The 25,665-nt window shown below is 45.5% G+C and overlaps 1 protein-coding gene across 1 annotated transcript; it reads left to right on the forward strand.

Moving 5' to 3' along the window:
- The first annotated feature begins 10,351 nt into the window (after positions 1–10,351).
- Positions 10,352–10,917, forward strand: LOC123383326 (histone H2A-Bbd type 1-like). Its single transcript, XM_045050537.1, has one exon. It carries the CDS (start codon positions 10,456–10,458, stop codon positions 10,807–10,809), a length of 354 nt encoding a protein of 117 aa, XP_044906472.1. The 5' UTR covers positions 10,352–10,455; the 3' UTR covers positions 10,810–10,917.
- The last annotated feature ends 14,748 nt before the right edge of the window (positions 10,918–25,665 follow it).

A 25,665-nucleotide genomic window follows, 5' to 3' on the forward strand; every position in this document is an offset into this window, starting at 1 on the left:
GTGTAAATGCAGCCCCTGCCAAATCCCCCTCCTACACGTGCACAGGAATCCTCCACTCAGGGGAGGCAGGTGGAGAGGGGGAATCACTGCTCCTGGGAAAGAATGAGCCACCAAGTTTAGGCCCTTTGTGCATTTCAAAAAAGTAGGAGGTGGAGGATGGTGAGGAAGGATCAGCTCTAGCTTGGGCCCTGGAGGGAGGACACCGTTGATGACCAGTGCCCTGTTGGGAATGGGAAACTAAAACCAGAGTGAGTGGGGTCCGGGGCTGGGGGGTGTGTAGCTGCCAAACTAGGTCTGGGATCCAAAGGTGTATGAGGATAGGCTGAGGTCAGACACGGGTCAGCACAGCAGAAAACATAATGTGTGAGAAGAGATGAGCCCAAGAGTTGAGTCTGGGGGAATCTGGAAGGTTGTGTGGGCTCGGGGTTGGCATGAGCACAAGGCATGGGGATTAGGCTGGGCTCCCACTGAGAACAGCCTTTGGGAACAGAGACGGTTGAAGGCCCAGGCTCCCTTAGTTCCTCAATCTGACATCCTACAGGATGTGGCCAGAATGCAGGTAGCAGATGGGATCATTAGGCCTACAGTGATGTATTTACAGGAAAATGAATCAGCTGCCAGCATTTAAAATAAAGAATTTTTAACATAAAAACCTCAGTCACTGGCTTCTCGGGTGAAGTCAACATGTCTGCACACACGTGTTTATTGTCACATGAAGATGTCTGGCTGCTGTCCCGTGACTACTGGGCCTCTCTGGTTTGCCACAGTGCTCACCCTTCGCCGTTGTATCTCATGTATGACCCACGTCACTCCTTGACAGTACCGTCCCGTCTCTTAAAGTTGCTTGAGTTCGTTATCCTCACCATCCTAACACCAGTTTTCTGAAGGGTAAAGTTCTCTCCTTCAATAGATTAGAACAGCACAGTGCTCCTCACAGTTGTCTTTGGTATGGGGCCAGTATTTTCTGTTGTTCAGATAGATTGTGAACTGATATGTGGTCCTATTTTCCTAGGACTAGAATGGAGTTTACCTTTGACTCTTCACTCGAATTCAGCAACATCTGAACTAGTATATACTCTGTTCAACAAGAAGAGTCCACTCACTTAAATGTTGTGGCAAAACCCACGATTGCCGTAAAGGTCGCTAAATGCCGACCATTTCCGAAGCGGTCGTAGCTGATCAGTAACATAATTTAATGATCTACATCAGTCCCTAAATCACATTTGAATAGCACTGTAAGAGTGAATTTATTTTACCTTATTCTTTAAGGAGTATGGTTTCAAATCTAGGAAAGGCCTCGAATAGGACCTGTATTTGATGTTTCATGTAGTGTTTCTGCTTCAGAGTCCTTCATGAAAACAGAAGACTGGTACGTCATGTATTTAGGGTTTTGAAATCGCTGTGGGGAAAATCTCTCTCCACTGCATCTTTTTAAACAAAATCGAAAGGAAACCGGTTGGCGGCAAGGAGGCAGGTCAGGTAGTGTCGTTGTGGGACGCTTGGGTTCTGCCACATAGGATGAAAGGAATTCACCAACTCGACTGTGGAGGAGAGAGCTTTCATGACATACTGGGACAGCAGAGTGCCAGAAGAGGGAGGAAAGTCAGGTTCTGGTCTCCCACGGGTGTGGTTTCCTTGGGGGCGCATCAGCTTCCACAGCTATAAAATGAGGAGGTTGGACAAAATTGTTTCAGAGGTCTGCTCAAGGTGTACAATTACCAGTCTGAGCTTTTCCCAACAGAAGTCTGTACTGACAGTGGGTAAGTGGGGCACAGAGGACAGGAATTATTTTTTAGGGTGTCCATTTTACAGCTGAGGCCACTCTGGCCCAGAGCTGACCCTCAACTCTCCAAACGTCACATGGCCAATGGGCAGAACAGTGAGTATGCCAGTCCTGTTCTCGTACCTGTTGTTGGGGCTCCTGTGCTACTATAGGCTGAGAGATGAGCCTCAAGAGACAAAGTGTGTAATACTCTCCTCTGGGATAAAGAAGCTACTCTCTTGGATACAGAGATGTCGGGGTTTATTGGATCTCTGGGTAAGCACGAGCAACAACTCTCAAGAACTTTTACTTGTATTTATTTCAGAAAGGGTTAGGATCAAGGACTGATTTTATGGTTCAGGCCTTTCAATTTGCAAATCCAGGTCTTCTTCCACTGGGCATTGTAATAGTTGTGTCATGAACCCACCCCCTCAAATAAGGTGTTTTTGAGATTCTCTGTCCACTGACATGGTCTTAAAGGTGATTATGTGATGACATCGGAAGCCTGTGCTTAAGAGTTTATTCTTGAGGTGTCTAAGTTACTGTCCTTTTTTATGGTTCGGAGACCATCCTTAGTTGCTGAAGGCAAAATCTCTGGGCTGTAGATGGCTTATAAGGCCTTCAGGGAAGCATCAGTGTAAATCAAAATAACAAACTGGAGGAGACAGATACTTATGGCTGAGATCAACTTGGTGATAATCCTCATAAGTAAAACTCTTGTGGGAGGGCATAACAATAAAAGTGCAACTACAGGTGAAATTACCTTTTTCTGTCATATGTAAAAGAAAAGGCAGAAAAGAGTTTTTGACTCAGTGTCTGTAAGCATAATGATGTTACCCTTTTTCAAAAAAGTATGGAATCGGTTCTAGACTTATGGAGTTTAATAAAATCCCCTTGGTGCATTAGAGTTCTCCAGAAAAAAAAAAACTGAACCAGTAGGATATATCTATCTATATCTATATCTATATCTATATCTATATCTATATCTATCTATATCTATATCTCTGCATGTGTGTACATATACATGTGATTGGTTCATGTGGTTATCTGATCTAACAAGTCCTAATTCTGTAAGGCAGTCCAGCAGGCTGGGAACTCTGGCCAGATTTCTACGTTACAGTGTGGCCAAATTCTTTGCCAAGAAATCTCAGTTTTTGTTCTTTAGACTTTCAGCTGATTGTGTGATGGTAATTTCCTTTCCTTATAGTCAACTGATTGTAGATGTTAAACTCATTTAAAAAGTATCTTCACAGCAACACCTAGACTTGTATTTGGCCAGATGAGTCGGCACCGTAGCCTAGCAAAATTGACACGTAAAACATAACCATTATAATAGGTAGGTCTGATGTGCATCCTCAGTTGAAAAGCACTGGCCTAGAAGATGCTAGATTGAAATTTTATAAGGAAGATTGCAACCAAATATTTAAAAGTAATAAATGATGTCTGATAATACTATAGTGTTGTTGCCTAAATCACTGGAGAAAACCCCACCAGGACTCTGATAATCAGAAACATCTCATGGATAGTGAGACCATTGACAAATCTCTAGAGACTTCCCGTACAATATATAAGATTTTAAACACTTACATTAATATTTTCTCTGTTAATATTGAACAAAGAGAAGTCCAAGTACTTGTTTTGATTTGAGAATTTTCTGTGCAACTCATCAGTAGTAACGTGTGCGGTAAATCCAATCATTTCTAGCACTTCTCTTTTCTTTTATAAAGTGAAAAATCTTTATGACTTTCTGGGGACCCTGTGAGAAATCAGTTTAAAACCAAAGACAGTTTTAAGTGCAAAAGATAATGCAAAGTATTATTTTCTTTCAGTCTTCATTTTAGATTGTATTTTGGGAATGCTAAACTCAAAAGTTGCCTAGACGTTTGCATGCTTAAGGTAGAATCATGAGAGCCTGAGAACGTGAATGGTTGTAGCTTGGCTGTCTACTAATTCAGTGTCAAGACAACATTTAAGTAAATGTAGACAAGTCCTTAAAACTTCAGAAATGCAGAGCTATTATTATTTTGAAGAGAATACTCCCAAGCATGTTGAAGTCAGAACAAAGGAATATTCTGGTGAGATACGGAATCTGCTACTTGGGCAAACTATGTATAGAGTAATATGGTAGGGTGAAATAAGGCTTTCTCAAATACTCAGGTCCTAATCCCTAGAATGTGGGGATGTTACTTTCTCTCTTGCAGATGGGACTTTTAGATTTAAGTTACAGATATTGAGGTGGGAAGATTATCCTGGATAATTGTGGTTGGCCCGAGAAATTGGAGTGCCCTTATATAAGGGAAGCAAAGGGAAATTTTAATACATAAGCAAAAGGCAATGTGACCACTGAAACGAGATGCTGTATGGCTGGCTTTGAAGATGGAGGAAGAAGTCATGAATAAAGAAATGCAAAGAATTCAGCTCTAGAAGCTGGAGAAGGCAAGGAAATGGATTCTACCTTGGAACTTTCAAAGGTCATGCAGCCCTGTTCACACCTTGCTTTTAGCCTGGTGAAACCGATTTCAGATTTATGACCTAGAAGAGAATCAATGTGCATTGTTTGCAGCCACCATAGGAAGCTAATACAGGTGAAGGGTCATCTTTGACAACCACTTATGAAGAACTAACACTGGGGCACTTGGGTGGCTCTGTTGGTGAAGGGTCATCTTTGACAACCACTTATTAAGAACTAACACTGGGGCACTTGGGTGGCTCTGTTGGTGAAGCGTCCAGCACTTGTTTTTGGCTCAGGTTGTCATCTCGCAGTTCATGAGTTATAAGCCCTGTGGTGGGGACTGTGCTGACAGCGTGGAGCCTGCTTGGGATTCTCTGTCTCTCCCCCTCTCTCTCTGCTCTTCCCCTACTCACTCTCTCTCTCTCTCTCTCTCTCTCTCTCTCTCTCTCTCAAAATAAATAAATAAACTTTAAAAAAGAAGATGTGACAAACGCTGTAAGGAAACTTAGCCTTTTTCACAGAGAACAAACTAAATTCTGTGATTGCTTCAATATAATATTTGTGTTTTCTTAATTTATTTTTTATTTTTTATTCTGAAGTTAGTTAACATACAGTGTAGTCTTGGCTTCAGGAGTAGAACCCAGTGATTCATCTCATACATATGACAGCTAGTGCTCCTCCCAAAAAGTGCCCTTCGTAATGCCTGTCACCCATTTAACCCATCCCCCTACCCACCCCCCTTCCATCAACTCTCAGTTTTCTGTATTTAAGAGTCTCTTAAAGTTTTCCTCTCTCTCTGTTTTTATCTTATTTTTCCTTCCCTTCCCCTTTGTTCATCTGTTTTGTTTCTTAAATTCCTCATATGAGTGAAATCATATGATATTTGTCTTTTTCTTACTGACTTTGCTTAGCATAATACATTCTAGTTCCATCCACATTGGAATCTTACCATTGGTAACACTTCATTCTTTTTCATCACCCAGTAGCATTCCATTGTGTGTGTGTGTGTATATGTACGTATATATACACACTACATCTTCTTAATCCATCAGTTGATGGACATTTGGGCTCTTTTCATACTTTGGCTATTGTTGATAGCGCTGCTATAAACATTGGGGTGCATGTGCCCCTTCGAAACAGCATACCTGTAGCCCTTGGATAAATACCTAGTAGTGCAATTGCTGGCTTGTAGGGTAGTTCTATTTTTAATTTTTTGAGGAACCTCCATGCTGTTTTCCAGAGTGGCTGCACCAGTTTGCATTCCCACCGATAGTGTAAAAGGGTTCCCCTTTCTCCACATCCTCACCAACATCCGTTGTTGCCTGAGTTGTTCATGTTAGCCATTCTGACAGGTGTGAGGTGGTATCTCATTGTGGTGTTGACTTGTATTTCCCTGATGATGAGTGATGATGAGCATCTTTTCATATGTCTGTTAGCCATCTGGATGTCTTCTTTGGAAAGGTGTCTGTTTATGTCTTCTGCCCATTTCTTCACTGGATTGTTTTTTAGGTGTTGAGTGTGATAAGTTCTTTATAAATTTTGGATACTAACCCTTTATCTGATACGTCGTTTGCAAATATCTTCTCCCATCCCATCAGTTGCTTTTTAGTTTTGTTGATTGTTTCCTTTGCTGTGCAGAAGCTTTTTCTCTTGATGAGGTACCAATAGTTCATTTTTGCTTTTATTTCCCTTGCCTCTGGCGACATGTCAAATAAGAAATTGCTGTGGCCAAGGTCAAAGAGGTTACAGCCCATTTTCTCCTCTAGGATTTTGATGGTTTTCTGCTTCACATTTAGGTCTTTCATCCATTTTGAATTTATTTTTGTGTCTGGTGTAAGAAAGTGGTCTATTTTCATTCTTCTGCATGTTTCTGTCTAGTTTTCCCAGTACCATTTGCTAAAGAGACTGTCTATTTTCTACTGGATATTCTTTCCTGCTTTGTCGAAGATTAGTTGGCCATATATTTGTAGGTCCATTTCTGGGTTCTCCATTCTTTTCCATTGATCTATGTCTGTTTCTCTGCCAGTACCATACGGTCTTGATGATTGCAGCTTTGTAATATAGTTTAAAGTCTGGGATTGTGATGCCTCCAGCTTTGGTTTTCTTTTCTTTTCTTTTTTTTAAATGTTTTTTTAACGTTTACTTATTATTGAGAGACAGAGCGAGACAGCATGAGCAGGGGAGGGGCAGAGAGAGGAGGAGACACAGAATCTGAAACAGGCTCCAGGCTCTGAGCTGTCAGCACAGAGCCCAACGCGGGGCTCAAACCTACAAACTGTGAGATCATGACCAGAGCCGAAGTTGGATGCTTAACCGACTGAGCCACCCAGGTGCCCCTGGTTTTTCTTTTTCAACATTACTTTAGCCATTTGGTGTCTTTTATGGTTCCATACAAATTGTAGGATTGTTTGTTCTAGCTCTGGGAAGAATGCTGGTGTTATTTTTTTTTTAAATTTTATTTCTTTAACTTTTTACTATTTTAATATTCATTTGTTTTTGAGAGGGACAGAGGCAGAGCACAAGTGGGGGAGGGGCAGAGAGAAAGGGAGATACAGACTATGAAGCCGGATTCAGGCTCTAAGCTGTCAGCACGGAGCCTGACATGAGACTTGAACTCCTGGACTGTGAGATTATGACCTGAGGTGAAGTTGGACGCTTTATCAACTGAACCACCCAGGTGCCCCTTAAAAATATTTTTTTAGAGTTTATTTATTTTTGAGACAAAGAGAGAGGGTGAAAGAGAGAGACAGAGACAGACAGATACAGAGTGCAGCAGGGGAGGTGCAGAGAGTGAGGGAGACATAGACTCTGAAACAGGCTCCAGGCTCCGAGCTGTCAGCACAGAGCCTGACATGGGGCTTGAACTCACGGACCATGAGATCATGACCTGAGCCAAAGTCAGACACTTGATTGACTGAGCCACCCAGGCACCCCAGAATGCTGGTGTTATGTTGATAATGTTGCATTGAATGTGTAGATTGCTTTCAGTAGTATCAACGTTTTAGCAATATTTGTTCTTCCAATCCTTGAGCATGGAATGTTTTTCCATTTCTTTGTGTCTTCTTCAATTTCTTTCATAAGCTTTCTATAGTTTTCAGTGTACACATCTTTTACCTCTTTGGTTAGGTTTATTCCTAAGTATATTAAGGTTTTTGGAGCAGTGTATAAATGGGATCAATTCCTCGTTTCTCTTTCTGCCGCCTCATTACTGGTGTATAGAAATGCATCCGATTTCCATACATTGATTTTATATCCTGCGACTTTCCTGAATTCCTCTAGCAGCTCTAACAGTTTTTTGGTGGAAACTTTTGGGTTTTCCGTGTAGAGTATCACGTCCTCTGTGAAGAGTGAAGGTTTGACTTCTTTTTTGCCAATTTGGATGCCTTTTATTTCGTTGTCTGAATGCTGAGGCTAGGTCTTCCAACACTAATATTTGATTCTGAAGGGTCCAGGAGCTCTTTGAAATTCTTGTGAACAAACTTATTAGAACTGAACCAGATTTGGAAAAAAAAAATTTTTTTAATTTTGTTCCTTTTCAGATTCTCTTTTTGCAAACCTCCCATAGCATTCTGTGTGCATTCAGGTTTTGTCCTTCAAATTTGTCTGTTATATTCTGAACCAACATGCCATTTTACTCCATAACAGAAACATTCTGTTTTAAACAAAGAAACAAAAAACCCACGTCATCTTGAAACTCCTAGTGGACTCTCACTCATGTATGTTAGTTATAACTTTTAAGCAAAATCACTTGTATTTTATTGTGAAAACTACAGGGTGAATAATTGTGAATTTCTTTCATGTTAGTGGATTTAGCAGATTTCATGAACACACCTATCCCAGAATTACTCAGCCACATACTTATATAACTTCTCACTGTGGCAGAAATGACCATGGTCATGGGCAGGCTCAAAAATAGAGCCTCTTTGTAGCCTATGCAAATAAGAAGCAAAAATATACGAACTAGAATTATACTTAGTTATCAGTGTTTCAACATTCTGTCTTAAAAATTATCTAGGCACCTATGGGATGCCTGGGTGGCTCATTCAGTGAAGCATCCAACTCTTGGTTTCGGCTCAGGTCATGATCTCACAATTCATTAGAGTCTTGCATAGGGCTCTGTGAGCCTGCTTGGGGCTCTCTGTCCCTCTCTCTCTGCTCCTCCCCCACTTGCTCTCTCTGCCTCTCAAATAAATAAACATTAAAAAAATTAGGTATGTATTGAATGCCCATTAACTATCAGTCCAAAGTTATGCATTATCTAGAAATCTTAAAAATTATCTTCTCGTTGACATACTATGAAACGTGATTGCTTTGTAGAATGAAGTTTGTCCAACCAGTGATTCAATTTGGTTAATTATAAATTTATATATATATATATCATAATCTTAAACATAAAATACATTAACACCAGTTTATGTGATCAGTAAAAGTTTATAAGTTTAGGAAGAACATACCTGAGTAGTAGATAAATGCATATTTGTGTTATAGTTAACACTGATAAAAGAGAAAGGACTTAGTTGTTTTCATTAAATCTAGACGATTGAACTAGTCCTGTTTGCCAAAGATTTACTTAAATTGAATTTGATATCTTAAAATAGTTGTGATTTAGTTTCTGGGAGAATATATATTGTTTAGATCTACCTCATTTAAAGTATCATAGTTCGGTTTCCTTATTTTCAAGAAAATTTGGAAATACTCAATGTGTGTAAGCAATTATTTATCTAGAAATGCAATTTAAGAACAGAGCTCCCTTAATTTAAGAGATTTTATAATCTGTTAATATCATCCAGAGGTAGGAAAACATTGTACACTCACACAATCAAAGGTGAAGACCTTTGTGTATTAAAGACAGAGACATATGGGCCCAGACAAGTAGAGCTTATAGCTTCAATCCTATAATTTCAGGCATATGTCAAATATAACACAGAAACAGCAAATCTCATCAGTCCAGATATCAAAAAGCTCTTCTCCCCTCAGAGAGTATGCAGTTCTTAATGGATTTGAACAAAGACTGGAAAATGAGGTTGTGTTTTGTCTTTCACCCAAAAGAAACTAGATCTCTTTGGACTCATTTTGAGAGATTTCCACATGGTCAGATCCTAAAACCAAACTCTGAACCATTTTTTTAAACAATGTTTATTGTGAGAGGGAGAGAATGAGTGAGCAAGCAGGGGAAGGGCAGAGAGAGAGGGAGACAGAATCCCAAGCAGGCTCCATAGTGCCAGAGTGGAGCCCAACGTGGGGCTTGAACCCGTGAACCCTGAGCTCATGACCCGAAACAAAATCAAGAGTTGGATGCTTAACTGACTGAGCCACCCAGGCACCCCCCCCCCCCCGCCAGTCATTTTGGTTAACGATAAAAATAAATCATTGGCTGTAAATGAACAAAAATGAAACAGAAACACAAAGTTAGCAGAGAAGGAAATTAAAATTATTAAAAATTTAAATTAGAAAAAATCAACAAAGTGCTCTTGGTGCTTTGGATTCACCTAGAAGAAATGAGACACCCCTGGGTATTAACTGAGAATGAGGTACACATTTTTGTCTTTGAATTTTATCTGGCTCTGACAGGTGAATCTAGTGGGCATATCACTGTGACCTCCAAAACAGTTAGAAGATATTTTCAAAGAGAGTGAACTCATGACCTTTATATCGATGTAACATGAAAATGTGTTAAGAGTCTTCACTGATGAGGAATTGGCGGATATTGTAACCAATCCAGAAGAGAATCCAAAGAACGTAGAAATATTGATAATCTTTAAATGTGTCAACGGGGGCAAAATTGGGTTTAGTTTGGACCTCTACTGGACAAAGCATTCAGTACGTGTGTCCGTGACTGGCAATTTACAAAGGGCTGTCAAAGAGCTCAAAGACCATGGAAGGCCAGACCAGGTAACCTGGAGGGGAGTGTCCTCAAGACAGAGCACTGTGTCAGTGGCAACGTTCCCGTTCTTGTTTGTACCAGACTGTTGAGGGCCAGGAGAAAGAGTTCCCTCGTAAAGAGGGTCCAGTGCAGTCAACAGGGAGACCAGGTGTCTGTCATGGATGTTTCCAGGCCAGTCCTGAGCAGGGCACAGTGACACCAGCGACACCAGTGACATCATAATGTCGGAGGTGTCATATAAGCAGCTCCCTGCCCAGTGAGGGGCACACTTGGTAGGAGGCGGCGCCGCCATCCTGCCACCCTCGGGCCAGCGGGACGGTCAGGCCGGGCCGATCGGGTTCCAACCCAGCACGCGGCATGTCTGGGAGGCGCCGCCGTCGGCACCGTCGCAGACGGAGGAGGCCCGCGGTGTCCCGCTCCAGGAGAGCCGAGCTGCAATTCCCGGTCAGCCGCGTGGAGCGTCTCCTGCGAGAGGGTCGCTACGCCCCGCGCCTGAGCGCGTCCACCCCGGTCTTCCTGACCGCCGTTCTCGAGTACCTGACGGCCAACATCCTGGAGCTGGCGGGCAAGGAGGCTCTGGACAGCCACAAGATGCGCATCACCCCGGAGCACGTGCAGCGAGCCCTGGGCAGCAACCAGCACCTCAGGGGTCTCCTTGAGAACACCACCTCCCGTCGGGTGGATGGGAGGCCCCGAGTTCGGAAGTGGTGATGCCCACGCCCCCTCGTCCGGACCCCGAAGCCGCCCACAGAGGAGGGAGGCCTGGCCTTGTGTCTGCACGTGACATTAAAGGAGTTAGCTCCAGGGCCGTGCCTCTGACCGGTGTCTGTCTCTGTCATTCGGAGGTAGCCGGAGGTGTCTGTCAGACATCCGGGAGGAGACCTCCCACGGGAGGTGGAGGGTGGACGGGGCGGTCGGTGTGGGATGCTGGACTCGGGCATTTCGGGGAGCGGTTTCGCTGGGGACAGTGCGGGAAGCGGCCCTGAGGGAGTAGCGGGTCAGGGGGAAGAGACTTCCTCACTGGCGCTGAGCCAGTCCAGGCTTGTGAGGCCAGGAGGCTGGCGGGGTGGGGGTGGCTCTCCCAGGCATGTTGAATGCCCAGAAGGAGGGTGGGGGCTGAAGACCACGACTGAGGGGCCACAGGCCTTATTCCTGACCGGAGACCATGTGGAAGTCAGGAGGTGATGGCAGTGGGGGTGGGTAGAGAGGGTGGCCTAGCAGCCGACACGCCCTTAACGGGCCAGGGCTTCGCGTGAAGATTGAGGAGCGACGGGGAAACCGTGAAGAGGTACACGTAGAAGGAACTATGCTCAGGTTGATTCGATGGCCTTATACCCCGCCTCATTCCAAAAAGGGGCTCGAGGTAGGGATTCTTAGCCAGTGCTGCGGTCCTCTGTGGAGTATATCCTTCCGCCGTCGCTCGCGGACACTGGTCACCCGTATAGTACTATGAAAGGTAGCATCTGGCCTAAGACATGCGATCCTAGACGTTCTTTTTAAAAACCATTTGTTAATGTTTCTCTATTTTGAGAGAGAGCATACAGGGAAGGGGCTGAACGAGAGGGAGAGGGAGAATCCCAAGGGAACTCCCTACCACCGGCGCAGAGCCCGATGCGGGGCTCCATCCCGGGAACTGTGAGATCATGACCTGAGCCAAAACCAACAGTCAGACCCTTGACTGAGCCTCCCAGGTGTCCCAATCCTATGAAGTTCTTAATGGTTACTGTTAATAGATTTATTTAGAAATATACGCCATTACAAACTCCTGTAGTAATCTCATTCTCCATGAAACACCTAACCCGTCTACGATCAGATACTTGATGGAGCAACATAGAGTTATCAGGGGCTGAATACGTGTTTGGAGAGGTACCAGTGTGTTCCGTGTAAGTTCTGTCCCGAGTGCTGGACTCGGGAGGACATACAGTTCTTACAAAGACTCTTGTGGTGTTTTGGGTTAAAAAGAGTTGTCACGTCAAGTGTTCTGGCAGTCTTTCCCCTTCCTGTGACTGTCAACATTTAATATTTTCTCCGGTTCATCATGTCCTCAAGACCCCACCCCCCCCTGCAGCACCCTGGACTGTCACAGAGGGCTGGTCAGAGGTTGCCTAGGCAGCGTCGACAAAGGGATCAGAGGAGCTGGGTTGGCCATCCCAGTTCACCACTTTGTGGCCGTGTGATGTGGGACACTCCTCTGTTGCCTCTGGAAAGCACTTTCCTGTGTGAAATGGGGATAATAAGGGTTCCCCCATCTTTGGATTTTTGCCAAGATTAAGTCATTGCGTGCCTGTCAACTGGCGCATAGCGCAGCGCCCGGCACAGGGTGCGCCCTGAGTGCGTAGCTGCACGTCTCTCCCTTTCTGTAGACCACATGCTTAGGCGTGCTTCCCCAGGTGCCCCTGGCCTGGATCTCACGCGATGGCCGGGGGCCTGGGCCACTGGCTGAGACCGCAGCCTGCTGAACCTTGGGGAGAGACAGAGTGCCACGCAGAGGAAGCAGCCAGAGGTACACCCAGGAACCAGACAGGCCTCAGCCTGGTTTCCTCTCTGCTCCCCTCTGCCTGGGGACTCACCCTCTCTCTGCTTCCTGCCACCATCTTTTAAAGTATGGTGTTGGCTTAGCCTTTACCTACTTCATAGGAGTGTCCTGACAATAATAGTGTCAGGGTTGTGTTTAGAGCTGATTTGAATATGTGCTCGTACAAATCCAACAAACTTTTCTTGCTCCACAATGCCATTCAACCAAACAGTTACAGAAACCTCACTGTCAAGATGTCTGCCTTTCCAAGTTGTGATTTACTGTAGAGAGCCAGGAAGCCCTCTTTGCCTTAGCCAAGCTCAACTGTTACCCCTGTGTTCATTTGAGTAGCAAGCAGGTATCTCTCTCTCTGTCTCTCTCTCTCTCTCTCTCTCTCTCTCTCTCTCTCTGTCTCACAGTTGCAGGTGGAGATTCGCCTTCACCTGGTTACAGGATAGCACCCACATTGCCACCTCATCCCTGAAGTTGAGTTTCTTTGTGACCAGGGCATGGTTTCTCATATTTCAGTGTCCTTCAGCCAACAGGGACTGCCTCCAGGGTGGATCATGCAAGGGAATCAGTCAGTGTGCTAAGATTTTGATATGTTGGTTAAAAAGCTGTCTGATTTTTAGAAGCAGTTGATTTGGCTCATGGCTTTGGCTTGTTTTAGCACAAAATAGTCCCCTGGGTATTTCACCAGAAGCACAGCTGAGGAATTCTTTAAAGGCTGGAGATGTGAGAGTAGATGGATAATCCATGTCTGGTTAGGAGACCTGTGTGGTCAGGTGGTAACCTTACAGTCCATGCAGTAGTCCACACTAATCGTTTCTGTGACACCTGTAGGGAAGCAGACTTCCTGGGCTCCTTCAGACTATCCAGCATCCAAGGTGGAATTTGGAGGTGGAGTTCAGTGACTCGTGTTGGCAAGCCATCTTCAGTCACACGGGCTTTGGACAATCGGGCAGAGCACTACTGCCATCCCTTTAAGAACTGTGCTTCAGCTATGCTTGTGGATTTCACAGGAAACATGGGGGCCAGGGCCAGTACAGGATGGGTGTAAATGCAGCCCCTGCCAAATCCCCCTCCTACACGTACACAGGAATCCTCCACTCAGGGGAGGCAGGTGGAGAGGGTGAATCACTGCCTTTGGGAAAGAATGAACCACCAAGTTTAGGTTCTTTGTGCGTTTCAAAAAAGTAGGATGTGTGGGATGTTGAGGAAGGATCAGCTGTAGCTTGGACCCTGGATTGAGGACACCATTGATGACCAGTGCCCTGTTGGGAATGGGAAACTAAAACCGGAATGAGTAGAGACAGGGGCTGGGCTGGGAGGGGGGTGTCGCTGCCAAACTAGGTCTGGAATCAAAAAGTGTATCAGGGCAAGGTGGAGTCAGACACGGGTCAGCACAGTAGAAAACATAATGTGTGAGAAGATATCAGCCCAAGAGTTGAGTCTGGGGGGAAACCTGGAGGGTTGTGTGGGCTCAGGCATAGCATGAGCACAAGGCATGCGTATTAGGCCAGTCTTCCACTGAGAAAAACTTTAGGGACAGAGGTGTTTTTTATTTTTAATGTTTATTTATTTTGAGAGAGAGGATGTACTACCCGGGAAGGGACAGAGAGAGAGAGGGAGAGAGAGAATCCCAAGCAGGGTCTGCAGTGTCAGCACAGAGACTGACATGGAGCTCAAACTCATAAACTGTGAGATCATGACCTGAACTGAAACCAAGAGTCAGACACTGAACTGACTGAGCCACCGAGGCATGCCGGGAACAGAGATGTTTGAAGGCCCAGGCGCCTTTGGTCCCTGAATGTGACAGATTCTATAGGATGTGGCCAGAGGGAGACCACTGACTTTTCAGAAAAGGCCTTTGGAGCCCCAAAATAGAATTCAAGAATAACATGATTATCTATGAATCATTTATACAGCGTTTCAGTAAATCATTTCTAAAGCATAAATTATAAAAAGGCAGTTCACAGGCTTAATCTGGACAGCAGATGGGTTTGGTAGTCCTACACAGATGTTTTAAAAGAGAATCAATTAGCTGCTAACATTTAATAATCAAGAACTTTTTACCTAAATAAAGCACTTGTCAGAGGGTGCATTGGGGGAGGTGCAGTAAGCCTCGCTGAGAATAAGCCGGAAGTGCACGGTCCTGGAAGCCTGTATCCAGGTTAGGTGAGGAGTCATCAGGATGTCCACAAGTGGAGGATGCAGCAACTCTAGGCCAGGCCTCAGAAGGTGGTGCATGTGTGCAAGGTGCAGCCATCCTAGGGCCTGACAGATTAGAAGGTGCTTGGGAAGAGGGAGAAACCAGCCTAGAGGAGGATTGGGCAGGAGTTGCATGAATGGAGGAAACATCCAGCCTGTGGTAAGACCTAGAAGGTTGTGCATGGTTGAAAGGAGCATCTGGCCTAGAGGAGGATTCTTGGCTGTGCATGGATAGAGGGAAACCAGCCTGGTGAAGGAACCAGCAACAGGTACGGCATTGGTGGGTGTAGCCAACCTAGGAGATGACCCTACAAGAGGCCCTTGAGTGGGGGGTGTACGTAACCTTGGGTGAGGCTTGACAGGAAGTGCAAGGGAGGAAAAGGTATTCAGACTAGGGAAGGACTCAGAAAGACCTAAATGGTAGATGAACACCTGCCTTAGGAGAAGACACCGAAGGTGGTACATGGAAAGAGGTAGCACCTAGTCTATGGCAGGACTGGACAGGAGGTGCATGGGTGAAATTAAAAGCCATTTTAGGGGAGTATCATGTAAGATGTACATAAGTGGAGGATTCAGACAGCCTGGGAGAGTATTCAGCAAGAGCTGTAGAGGTGGAGGGTACAGACAGGAATAGGGGAGGATCTGACTGGGCATGTGTGGTTGGTAGGAGCATTCAGCCTAGGGGAGTACTGGGCTGGAGGCTTATGAGTGGTAGGCTGTGATAACTTAATAACTGTTTTTGATATTCTGTAATTGATGATTTGGCATCATGAAGTCATTGAGCTATTCTAACAGCCCGATATTTTCTACATCTCCATCATCCCAGTGTTACCCTGAGCATGAAGTCATCTTATAAACCCTCCAACCACTCACTAGCTCCAATGTGTTTTGCTTCCTGCCTAGTAGGCGATGTCTTCACCTAGTTACTTCTCACTGATGGAGTAATAAAGGTCCCAATTCCACTTGATCCATCTGTCTGCATCTCCCTTCAAGTGAGCCCGTGTGACTTGCCGGGCCTTCTGCCTTCTGGGGAACTGTGAGTAATAAGCTGTTCTTTGAAAGGCAATTGTTTCTTATGACTATAATCTTACTTTATGTGATTAAACAAATCTTGGGTACATTTGGAAACCGTTGGTGCAGTGAGCAGGATGTCTGATGACAGATGGGGATGATGTGCCTCCAGGTTTACTAAACCAATCCAACAGACAGCAAATACCGTGGGAAGGCACTGCTGGCTGGCTGTTGGCTGCTTGTCCTTTAGTGGCCATCACACTGTGTTGTGTCTTTCTGGTATTGCAGTGGCTCTGCAATCTAAATTTTAGCAGAGCTCAAAAAGCTTAGTCCTCTCCAAGTGGTTGTCTAGCTTAGGGTGCTGTAGTCTGAGCAAGGTGGTCCCCATCTGGCTCCTTAAGTGTTTACAATACACCTAATCTAAGGAAGAGAACCTAGGGCAGTTGGCCATTGCACTGTGTGAAGGTCCTTGCAAAGAAACAGGAGGTGGTTACCTCCCTCCTGATATAGGTGGTTCTGATCTACTGAACCTCCACTAGGAGTGAAGTCTTTAGGAACTACTCAACTAAAATCATCTTCCTTCCTTATAGGTGGTAGGCATACTGGCCTGACTTGTAGCAGATAACTGCTCACCTAGAGATATCCTTACACTGAAGAGACCTGCTGACCAGTGATGTGGTCCACTCTTTTTACAGAGTCTGTGGCTCCCTGCTCACATTTTTGGGTTGGTCCCAAACCTCTTTGCTATTTTGTCTGTCTTGTTGCTGTATTGCACTTTGTCTCTGAACCCTGTGGGTTATAAGAGTTTGTATTCTTAGAGGCCCTTGGCACAATATTTAATGAAAAAATGGAAGGACAGGGAACATCTAGTTCCAGCATCTCCAAAACTCCTGATGATGTATTCACTTTAATTAATACTTGTAGAATACTACAAGGGCACTCTTAAGTGGTCCTTAACACCTTAGTATGTCATCACTCCAAGTGCTTTGATTTTAGAAACAAAGCATAAGAACAAATCAGGAAGTGCCACATTTGACTTCTTAGAGGTGAATGTTGACCCCTTGGAGTTCGACTATGATATCTTAGAAAGGGAGGCTGATAGCAAACCATTGCTGCAGGTATTTCTTGTAAATACCCAACGGATTAAAACTGTGGGGAGTGAACAGGAAATTGAGACAGAGACTCACAATTTTACAAGGCTAGATGTATAAACCACCTTACAGGACTTTGTACAGAGAGAATTCAGGAAAAGTGGGCATACTATGTTCTAAAGATCTTTACTACTATCTCCAAGCTCTGGCTTATGGTCCAAGAAATGAGGCAATTAGTGGGAAGAACCCAGGACTCCTAATGCTAATGTTCTCTGAGAAGTTTTTACCTAGGTTTAGACTGCTCCCTATGTGCCCTGGCTCAACTTGTACGTTAACTCAGTATACCTATCAAACAGCTGAAAGTGACACTTATGAGGTCAGTCAGAGCAGCCCCCTAGACAATTGCTATGCCGGGTGAGCCCCTTCTATTATTACACTGAATTTTTATGGCCTGGGAATGGGCTCACCCTAGCATAGCCACAATCTCTGCTCATGCTCATGATAAATGACAACAGCAAGAGAAGGCCAAAACATTATTACTCAAGATTGGCATGGTTCAGTGGGTTTATTGTTTTGTAGAAAACCCTGATCCTGCAGATAATGAAGTGATTTCATACCCAGAGTCTGCGCTCCTTGACCCAGAATCCAAGAAACTTTTCCTCAGTAGGGCCCTGCCAAATTATAAACCTGTCCTTTCTCTTATGGGCTATGCCCACACATTTAGGGAAGCACTAGAGAGAGTAAGTATCCTAGTTGACCTGAAAGTGACTCACCCAATAATATGCAGGTTTTAGTTTATCAGAGCCAGCCACTGGCTGATCCTCTAAGCAGTTTCCCCCGGCAACCTCCTCTACATCTGGAACCCTTCCCTTGGTGATGACCCCCCCCCCCACACACACACATAAATCTCTCCATGGGGAACTACCATTTCCCGGGGTTCCCACAGGCCTCATCGCTGTGCAGCCATTTCAAATGCTCTGACTCCTCAAGAAGGCATTTCTTAATTTAGGACCTTTTCCCTATCTATAACCAGCCCCTGCTGAGGCACTACAGAGCTTTCAAACATCATCCCAAGATAAACCTATATCTGGGTACCTTAGAGACCTGGGCATCCCTTATGAAAAAATTTCAGGCCAGTCTACCTTTAAAATCCAACAATTGGTGAACTTGCTAGATTATCTTAGCAAGTTTCCTTCATTTGATATGGGAAGCCCTGCTCGGCCAGAGGCTGGCATTATCAGTTCCTAGTTTGAGGAGTCCTGATGCCCCATGTCCTATTCTGACCTTAGACAGTGTCTGTCATCTAGCCCCTTCCCCTAGGGTGATGACAACTTCCTGGATTTTGTCCCACTGCCTGGAGATAGCCACACAGGAACTGATAGGCTACTAGAGCCTATCAAAAACATAAAATAACCAACTTTCCCTGGCTCTTTTAGATACTGGGTACAAGTCAGTTATTCTGGATAATTCTTCTCTTTTCAGAAAATATGGCCATCCATTTAAAATGCAGGGCCTATTTGGTCACCCCATTTACAGCATACAGGACACACATGGTGTTATGATTGATCTATGAAATTAAGTAAATTTACTGTGCTGATAGCCAGTCTGTCTCTGATCCATGTGACCTTAGGCATGGACACCATTTTGGAAAATCTCTTAAATTGGAACAAACCAAAATCAGTAGTGGTTGTCATGGGACTTGTTCAGTGGGAACCTGTGAACCTTCCACCTCCCATTAAGATTGTCAGTATGTCTCAATATAACCTACAAGAGCGTAGAGCTGGCCACAGGCCCAGTATTTCAGATCTTTGAAAAGCTGGTGTTTTGGTTCCTACCATCTCTTCTTTTCACAGCCCTTCCAGACCAGAGCTAAAGAGCTCTGCACTGGCAGCTCAGAGCCTCCTCCAGATCCTCCATCTCCCTGTCTCTCTGCCCCTCCCCACTCATGCTCTTTCTCTTAAAGATAAATAAAACATTTTTAAAAAAATCAGTGCTGTAACTGAACAGGGAATGTGAAAAGGGCAAAGAATAGGAAACCCACACCATCCGTGGAGTTGTATACCTGGATAGTGGTATACCCGGGCCTTCACTGCTATGGTGCATCTGGACAGCAGTGTCATGGGGCACCCAGGAGGACCCACTCACCCTAGGTACAGTGATGTAACTGGGAAAAGAGGGAGAACCAGTCAGAGAAGAGAAGCTCCACACCATTAGTGTAGTGGAGTTACTTGGACAGGAGACCCGAAGACCAGAAAGAGTTGGGCTAGTGGTATAACTAGACCGCAGATATGAACAAGACAGGAGAAACCCCAGGCCATCTGTGTGGTGTTATAACTGGAAAGGGGATGTGAACAGGGCTCCCAACACATTGGTGCAGCAGTATTTTTAAGAAGGAAAGGGGCAAAGAGAAGGAAGTCCACACCCTCAGTATTGTGGTGACTTGGGCAAGGGATGTGAGTGGGGCCCAGAGGAGGATCCTCGCACCATCGGCACAGCAATTACCTGGACAGTGGATCTGAACGCAGCAAATGGGGAGATGCCCCTCTCAGTTCACTTATGTAAGTGGACAGCGCATGCACATAAGGTAGGGAGGACAGCAAGCACCATCAGTGCAGTGTGTACCTGGCAGGGGAGGTGAACAGAGCAGTGGAGTAACTGGAAAATGCAAATGAACGGGCCAAAGAAGAGCATCCTCACTCCATTGGTGTAGGGGGTAGGCTGTACAAATGAGGAGGAGAAAAGGTGTCCTGCACTGTCACAATCGTCCTGCAACTGAACACAGATGTAACGAGACAAGAGGAGCATTTCTAAATGAACACTGTAATACCGTAACTGGCATGTGAATGTGCAAGGAATAAAGAAGCACATTCCCACGCCATCAGGGCAGTGGTCTCTATGGAAGGGGATTAGAATGGTGCAGAGAGGAGAATCCTGGCATCATTAGTGCAGTGATGGAAGGAGACAGGGGACGTGAACAAGGTAAAAAGAAGCATCTCCAAAAGCAAAGTGTGTGAAAGGGAGAAGCCCTGCGTCATCAACACAATGGTGTAAGTGCACCGTGGAACCAAAAGCTGCAAACAGAAAGAGCCCTTATACCATCAGTGCAGTGGGTCCCCAGATAGGAATGTGAACAAGGCAGTGAGGAAGAGCCCTGTGCCATCATTAGTGCTGTCCCGGAAAAGGCTGTGAATGAATGAAAGGAATGAAAGGCACAGCCCGACATCATTAGGGCAGTGGTGTAAGTGGATGGCATTGTTAAAGCAACAAACAGAAGGAGCCCTACATCATCAGGGCATTGATGGACTTGTGTATGGTGTGAACAGAGCAAAGTGGAGGGCCCCCCACAGTGGTGGAACTAGGTGGGGTATGACGAGGCAAAGAGATGAAGTCTTGCATAATCAAGGCAGTGGAATACTTGGCAGGAGACAGGAATGGACACTGAAGAAGAAACCTGCACCATCAGAGCAGCGGTGTACTTGGTATGGGGTAGCAGCTGGGAAGAGAAGAGGGCCTTGCACTGTCAGTGAATGAAGCCCAGGGAGAGCCTTCCATGATTAGCAATGGTGGAGGGGGAAGGATGATAGTAACTGGCAGAAAGGAGCCCTATACCATCAGTGTGGGGGTAAGCCCTATGTATGAGGCCAAGAAAAGAACCTCACAACATCAGTGCAGTTGGAGGAACTGGACGCTGGATTGTAAACAGCTCATAGAGGAGCGTCCCCTGACCTCTGTGTTCTGTTGTACCTCAGTAGGGAAAGTGAAGTGGAAAAAAACAAAGAAGCATCCTCACACTATCAGTGCAGTAGTATGACAGGAAAATGGACATGGGTGGCATAAGACAGAGTAGCCTGCATCATCAATGCAGTGGTTTCAGCAGACAGGAGATGTGAACGGGGCAAAGAAGAGGAGGAATCTCAAGTCATTGGTGCTGTAGCATAATAGCATCAATTGTGACTAACGAAGAAGAGGATCCTGACACCATCATTTCAGTGTTGTAACTGGACAGGAGATCTGAGTGGGCCAGAGGGGAGTTCCCCACCTCATTTATGCATTGCTGTAATTGGCCAGGGGATCTGACTTGGCAAAGAGCGAGCATGTACCACAAGTGCTACTGGATGTGGGATATAAACGGGGCAGAAGGGAGCATCCCTACACCATCAGGGTGGTCATAACTTGGAAAGGGTAATTGTGCAGGGAAGAGCAGTCCACATCATCGTTGTGTTTACACAGGGACTGGGAGTGTGATGGGGGCAAAGAGGAAGAAGTACTCACCAGGAGCACAGTTGTTACCAGGATGGTGTGAACTGACCCATCAGGAGGAGACTTGCAGTCAGTGCAAGTCAGTCAGTGGTGTGAGTAGACATGGTATTTGATCTGTGCAAAAGAGTATCCCTGTGCCATCAGTGAGGCAGCTGAACTAGAGAAAAGATGTGAATGGTGTAAAAAGAGGAAGGATGCATCATAAGAACATTGGTTTCCTTGGTGTAGGGAAAGTGAATAGGGGGAGGAAAAGAATCCTGATGCTGTTATTTCATCCCTACACTATCAGTAGCATTAAGTGAAAAGGTGATATGAGGGGTGCAGAGAAGAACAACTCTGCATAGTCAGTGTTGTGGTGAAGGTTTTCAGGGGATGTGAAAGAGGCACCCTGGAGTATCCTCTCACCCTAGTACCATGGTAGGACTGGGCCTGGTGTGTGGACGAGGCAATGAGGAGGGATACCACATGTCAGCACAGTCGTTGCCTGGGCGGGGGTTGAAAATGGAGCTGGCGGGAGTCACACACCATCAGTGCAGAGGTGCATGGCATGTGAAGAGCTCAAGGGCAGTGCACCATCAAGGTGGAGGGCAACTGGAAAGAAGAAGTGAACTGCTCGAGCAGGAGCCACCCCACATCATCATTTTCATTGTTACGGATGTAAAAGGAGCAAAGACAAAACCCACATATCGCCCAATGGAATATAGGGAAGTTGAACAGGATAAAGAGTTGGATTCCTTCCACTTTAGTGCATTGGTGGAATCAGAGGGGTGATGGGAACACAGTGATGGAAGGAGTCTCACCCCGGCAATGCTGTACTGGATAGTTAATATGAACTGGGCAAATAATAGGAACCCTGAAACGTGAGTCCATAGGTGTAACTGGACACAAGGCATAAGGAGGACTATTAGGAGCATCCTCAAACCACAGGTATAGTGCTGTGACCTGAGTGCATTAGGAACTACACATAGGAGCCGCCCTATGTCCTCTGTTGTGGTTGTGTATGTGGAGAGGGAATGTGAAAAGGGCAAAGAGGAAAAAATGAATCATCATTGCCATGTATACCTAGGAGTGGAGTGGGACAAAGAGTAAGATTCTTTTATTGCTGCTACAGTGGTACAAATGGAAAATTGATGAGGACAGGGCAAAGGAGAACCTTCATTAGATGGATGCAGTCACGTAAGTAGAGGGGGAACGTGAACAGGGCATATCACCACTGAAAAGGCGCAAGTGGAAACTGGGCAAGAACGGGGCAAAGAGGAACCTCCCCCTCCCATTGGCCCAGTTATGTAAGTGGAGCGGGGTGTGAATGGGTCAAAGAGAAAGATCTCTGTGTTGGCATCTTGATGGTATAACTGGATGGGGGACTTCAGCAGCAGCAAGAGGATTATGCCCACACCAGCAGGGCAAGGCTGTCATTGAGACATGTATGTGAATGGGATGAAGAGCACGAGCCCTTCTTCATCACTGGCATGGGCTGATTGGACAGCGTTGTGGACGTGGCAAACGGGAGGACCTCTGAATATTCAGTGAAGTAGTATTTACTGGGCTGAAGGAGTGAACAGAGCAAACAGGAAGAGCCCTTCCTGCTCGGTCATGGGACTGGGGCCTGGACAGTGAATGTAAACAGGACAGTCAGGAGTATGCCAACCCTGGCAGTACAGTGGCACTGATGAGCAGCATATATGAATGGGGTAAAGAGGAGGAGCCGTTCACCGTCAGGACAGTGGTGAAATGCCAACTCAACAAAGAGCAAGAACACCAAACTACCAGTGTGGTAGGATAACGGGACAGGGGATATGTATTGGGCCCAAAGCAATAAGGCCACCCCCTCAGTGCAGCTGAATAACTAGATACGAGAGTGTGGATGGAGCAAATACACAGAGCTCTAAATCTTCCATGCATTGGTGTAATTGGGAAGAATATTTTATGGATATGAAGATGTGGAGCCTTACAACTTATTTAGCTAGATAATGGCTGCGTATAGAGCAACGAAGATACAATAGGTGTAGTGCAGTAACTGTATAGTGTCTATGACTGGAGGCATTTGGGAAGATCCACATAAGTGCTCTGGAGTAACTGACAGTATACATGAACTAGGAAATTCTTAGGAGTCCTCCCACATAAGAGCAGTAGAGTGATTAGACAGTGTATACAAATGGGGATGTTAGGAGAATACCTGCCTCATCAGTGCAGTTGAGTAACTGTAGTGTATGCCAATGAGGCAATTAGGAAGAATCCTACAATATCAGTACAGTAGAGTAATACACAGTATATATGAATGGGACAATTGGGAGCAGCCCTGTGGTGGAGTAACTAGACAGTGTGTGTTAATGTGGCGATCAGGTGGAGCCCTACCTGTCACTAGTGGAGTAACTATATAGTGTATGCATGCAGGGTAGTTAGGATGAGTCCCACTATCTCATTGTAGGGGAGTAAGTGTACAAAGGTAGTGAAAAGGACAATTGTGAGGACTCCTGCTGCTCAGTGCAATCAACTAATTAGGCTGTGTATATGCATGGGGTAATTAGGTTGAACCTTGCCCCACCACTGTAATGGAGTAACTGGTAGGTGATGTGAGTGGGTCATTTAGGAGGAGCCCTGCCGCATCAGTGCCCTGTAGTAAAGTGGACAGCGTATGCAAACAGGGCAATTAGAATCCCCATCACATTGGTGTGGTGAAATAAATGTCCATTGTGAACAGAACAGTTAGGAGGAGCCACACCCCATCAATGCAGCAGAGTGACCAGGCTGGGGATGTGAACAGGGCAGTTGTGGAGAGCTCCACTGTGTGTGTGTGCAGTGCAATAACTGGGAAGACCCCTACCTGTGCACTGCTCTGATGGGCTCAGCATTCCCACCGCTATACTATTTGGAGGAAGCCAGGGATGGCTTTGAATGCCCTCCCAAGTCAGTAAGACCTGCAGTGCTGTTATCCGGTACCCCAGGAGAATTACAAGTGTGCCTTCAAGATGGTGTGATTTATGGTCACGGTGTCGTAAAACGTTTCATCTGCAGTAGGCTGATCTGCTTTTCGGAGCTTAAGGTGACCTTCCAGATACTACTGAGATAGTTAATGGAAAACCAATTTTCCTGCCATCCTGCTCACAGCCTGTCATGTATCGTGTAATATATATCACTGAACACTCTGAAAGCAGAGGTTCTAAATTTTCAGACATTGTAATTGCTTAAGATATATACCCTGACATAAATATGCATGATGGTTACACTCTAGAATATGAGGTAACTAACATGGAAACCAAGTCAATGACCCAAATCCAGCCCAGGTTGTTGTGACTGAAAGTCATCATGGACTGTCTGGCAGCCTTGACAAACCGAGTTTCAGCCGAAAAGAGAATGGATCACAAAGCAACCCCTGCCACAGTTGGCACCTTATTGATGTTTCTGCAGGCATGGCCAGGAAATCAATGGGCTGTGAACGCTGAATTATCCTCTTATGCCTGGAAGTGACCCCTGTAGGCCAGGCTGCAGGATGTTAGCAGACTGACTTGCAGGAACACACACCATTCCTGGCTGCCGCTCCTTCTGCTCTGGGAATGGAGGGGCTGCCTCGGGTTCAAGGTTGTGGACCTGACATTCGAAAGCAGCACTGTGTTCGCCACGGAGCCACCTAGTTAGCCAGATGTCTCTCCCTACATAGTTGTGCTACATTAAATGTGCCAAAGTTAAAGTACATTGAAAAAGATAAGCCAAGTCAACTTTAATGGGTAGAAACTCTAAACCTTTAGACAATATTTAATACGTAGGGGTATGGTGCTCGTGGAAGAAAGAAGAGGAAATAAGTTTGGGACATAAAGTGGGGAAAATAACTTTGAGCAGTGTAACCAGGGTTCAACAGAGCCTCACCCCTTCTCCAGGATCCGGTGACGATAGAGTCAGTGCCTCACAGAGCTGGGGCCCCTAATGTACCCTCTCCAGTTATACCAATCGGTTAGTACTTGTGCCGATATATTTGTGGTTTTATATTTCTATTCATTTTATATGTATAATATTTGTTGTTAGATAATTCTCATAACATCCTCAATCAGAGGCTCAGAAATACACTTGCACATCTGACACCGATGAGCCTGCATCCCTGTCTCCTAGGATATTTTCTTAACCGGTTCGGGTTAGTTTAGGCCAGTCTTGGAATCCATGACTATCTGAATGTCAGCAATCACTCTCTCTCGGAATTCCTAAGCCCCAGCATCCCTGAGAGGTGGCCACGGAGGGGTTGTCTGGGAGAGGCTCAGCCGGGCTTCTTAACCAGCACCGCTGAAGAAGTCAGCCTCTCCCTGCAAGACTGTGCCAGGAGTTATGTGTCAGGAGTTATGAAGTAAGCAGGTTGCAGTAGAAACAGAGATACTTAAGACAGTCCTGAGCAGACATTGTCACACTTTTCAGAAGTGTGCTACCAACACCCCTTTCTCCGGCTGACGTCTCACTGAGGGATTCCCTCTGCTCCCTGAGGACCTCACCTCC

The sequence above is a fragment of the Felis catus genome, chromosome X (assembly GCF_018350175.1).
Source record: "Felis catus isolate Fca126 chromosome X, F.catus_Fca126_mat1.0, whole genome shotgun sequence".
NCBI lineage: Eukaryota > Metazoa > Chordata > Mammalia > Carnivora > Felidae > Felis > Felis catus.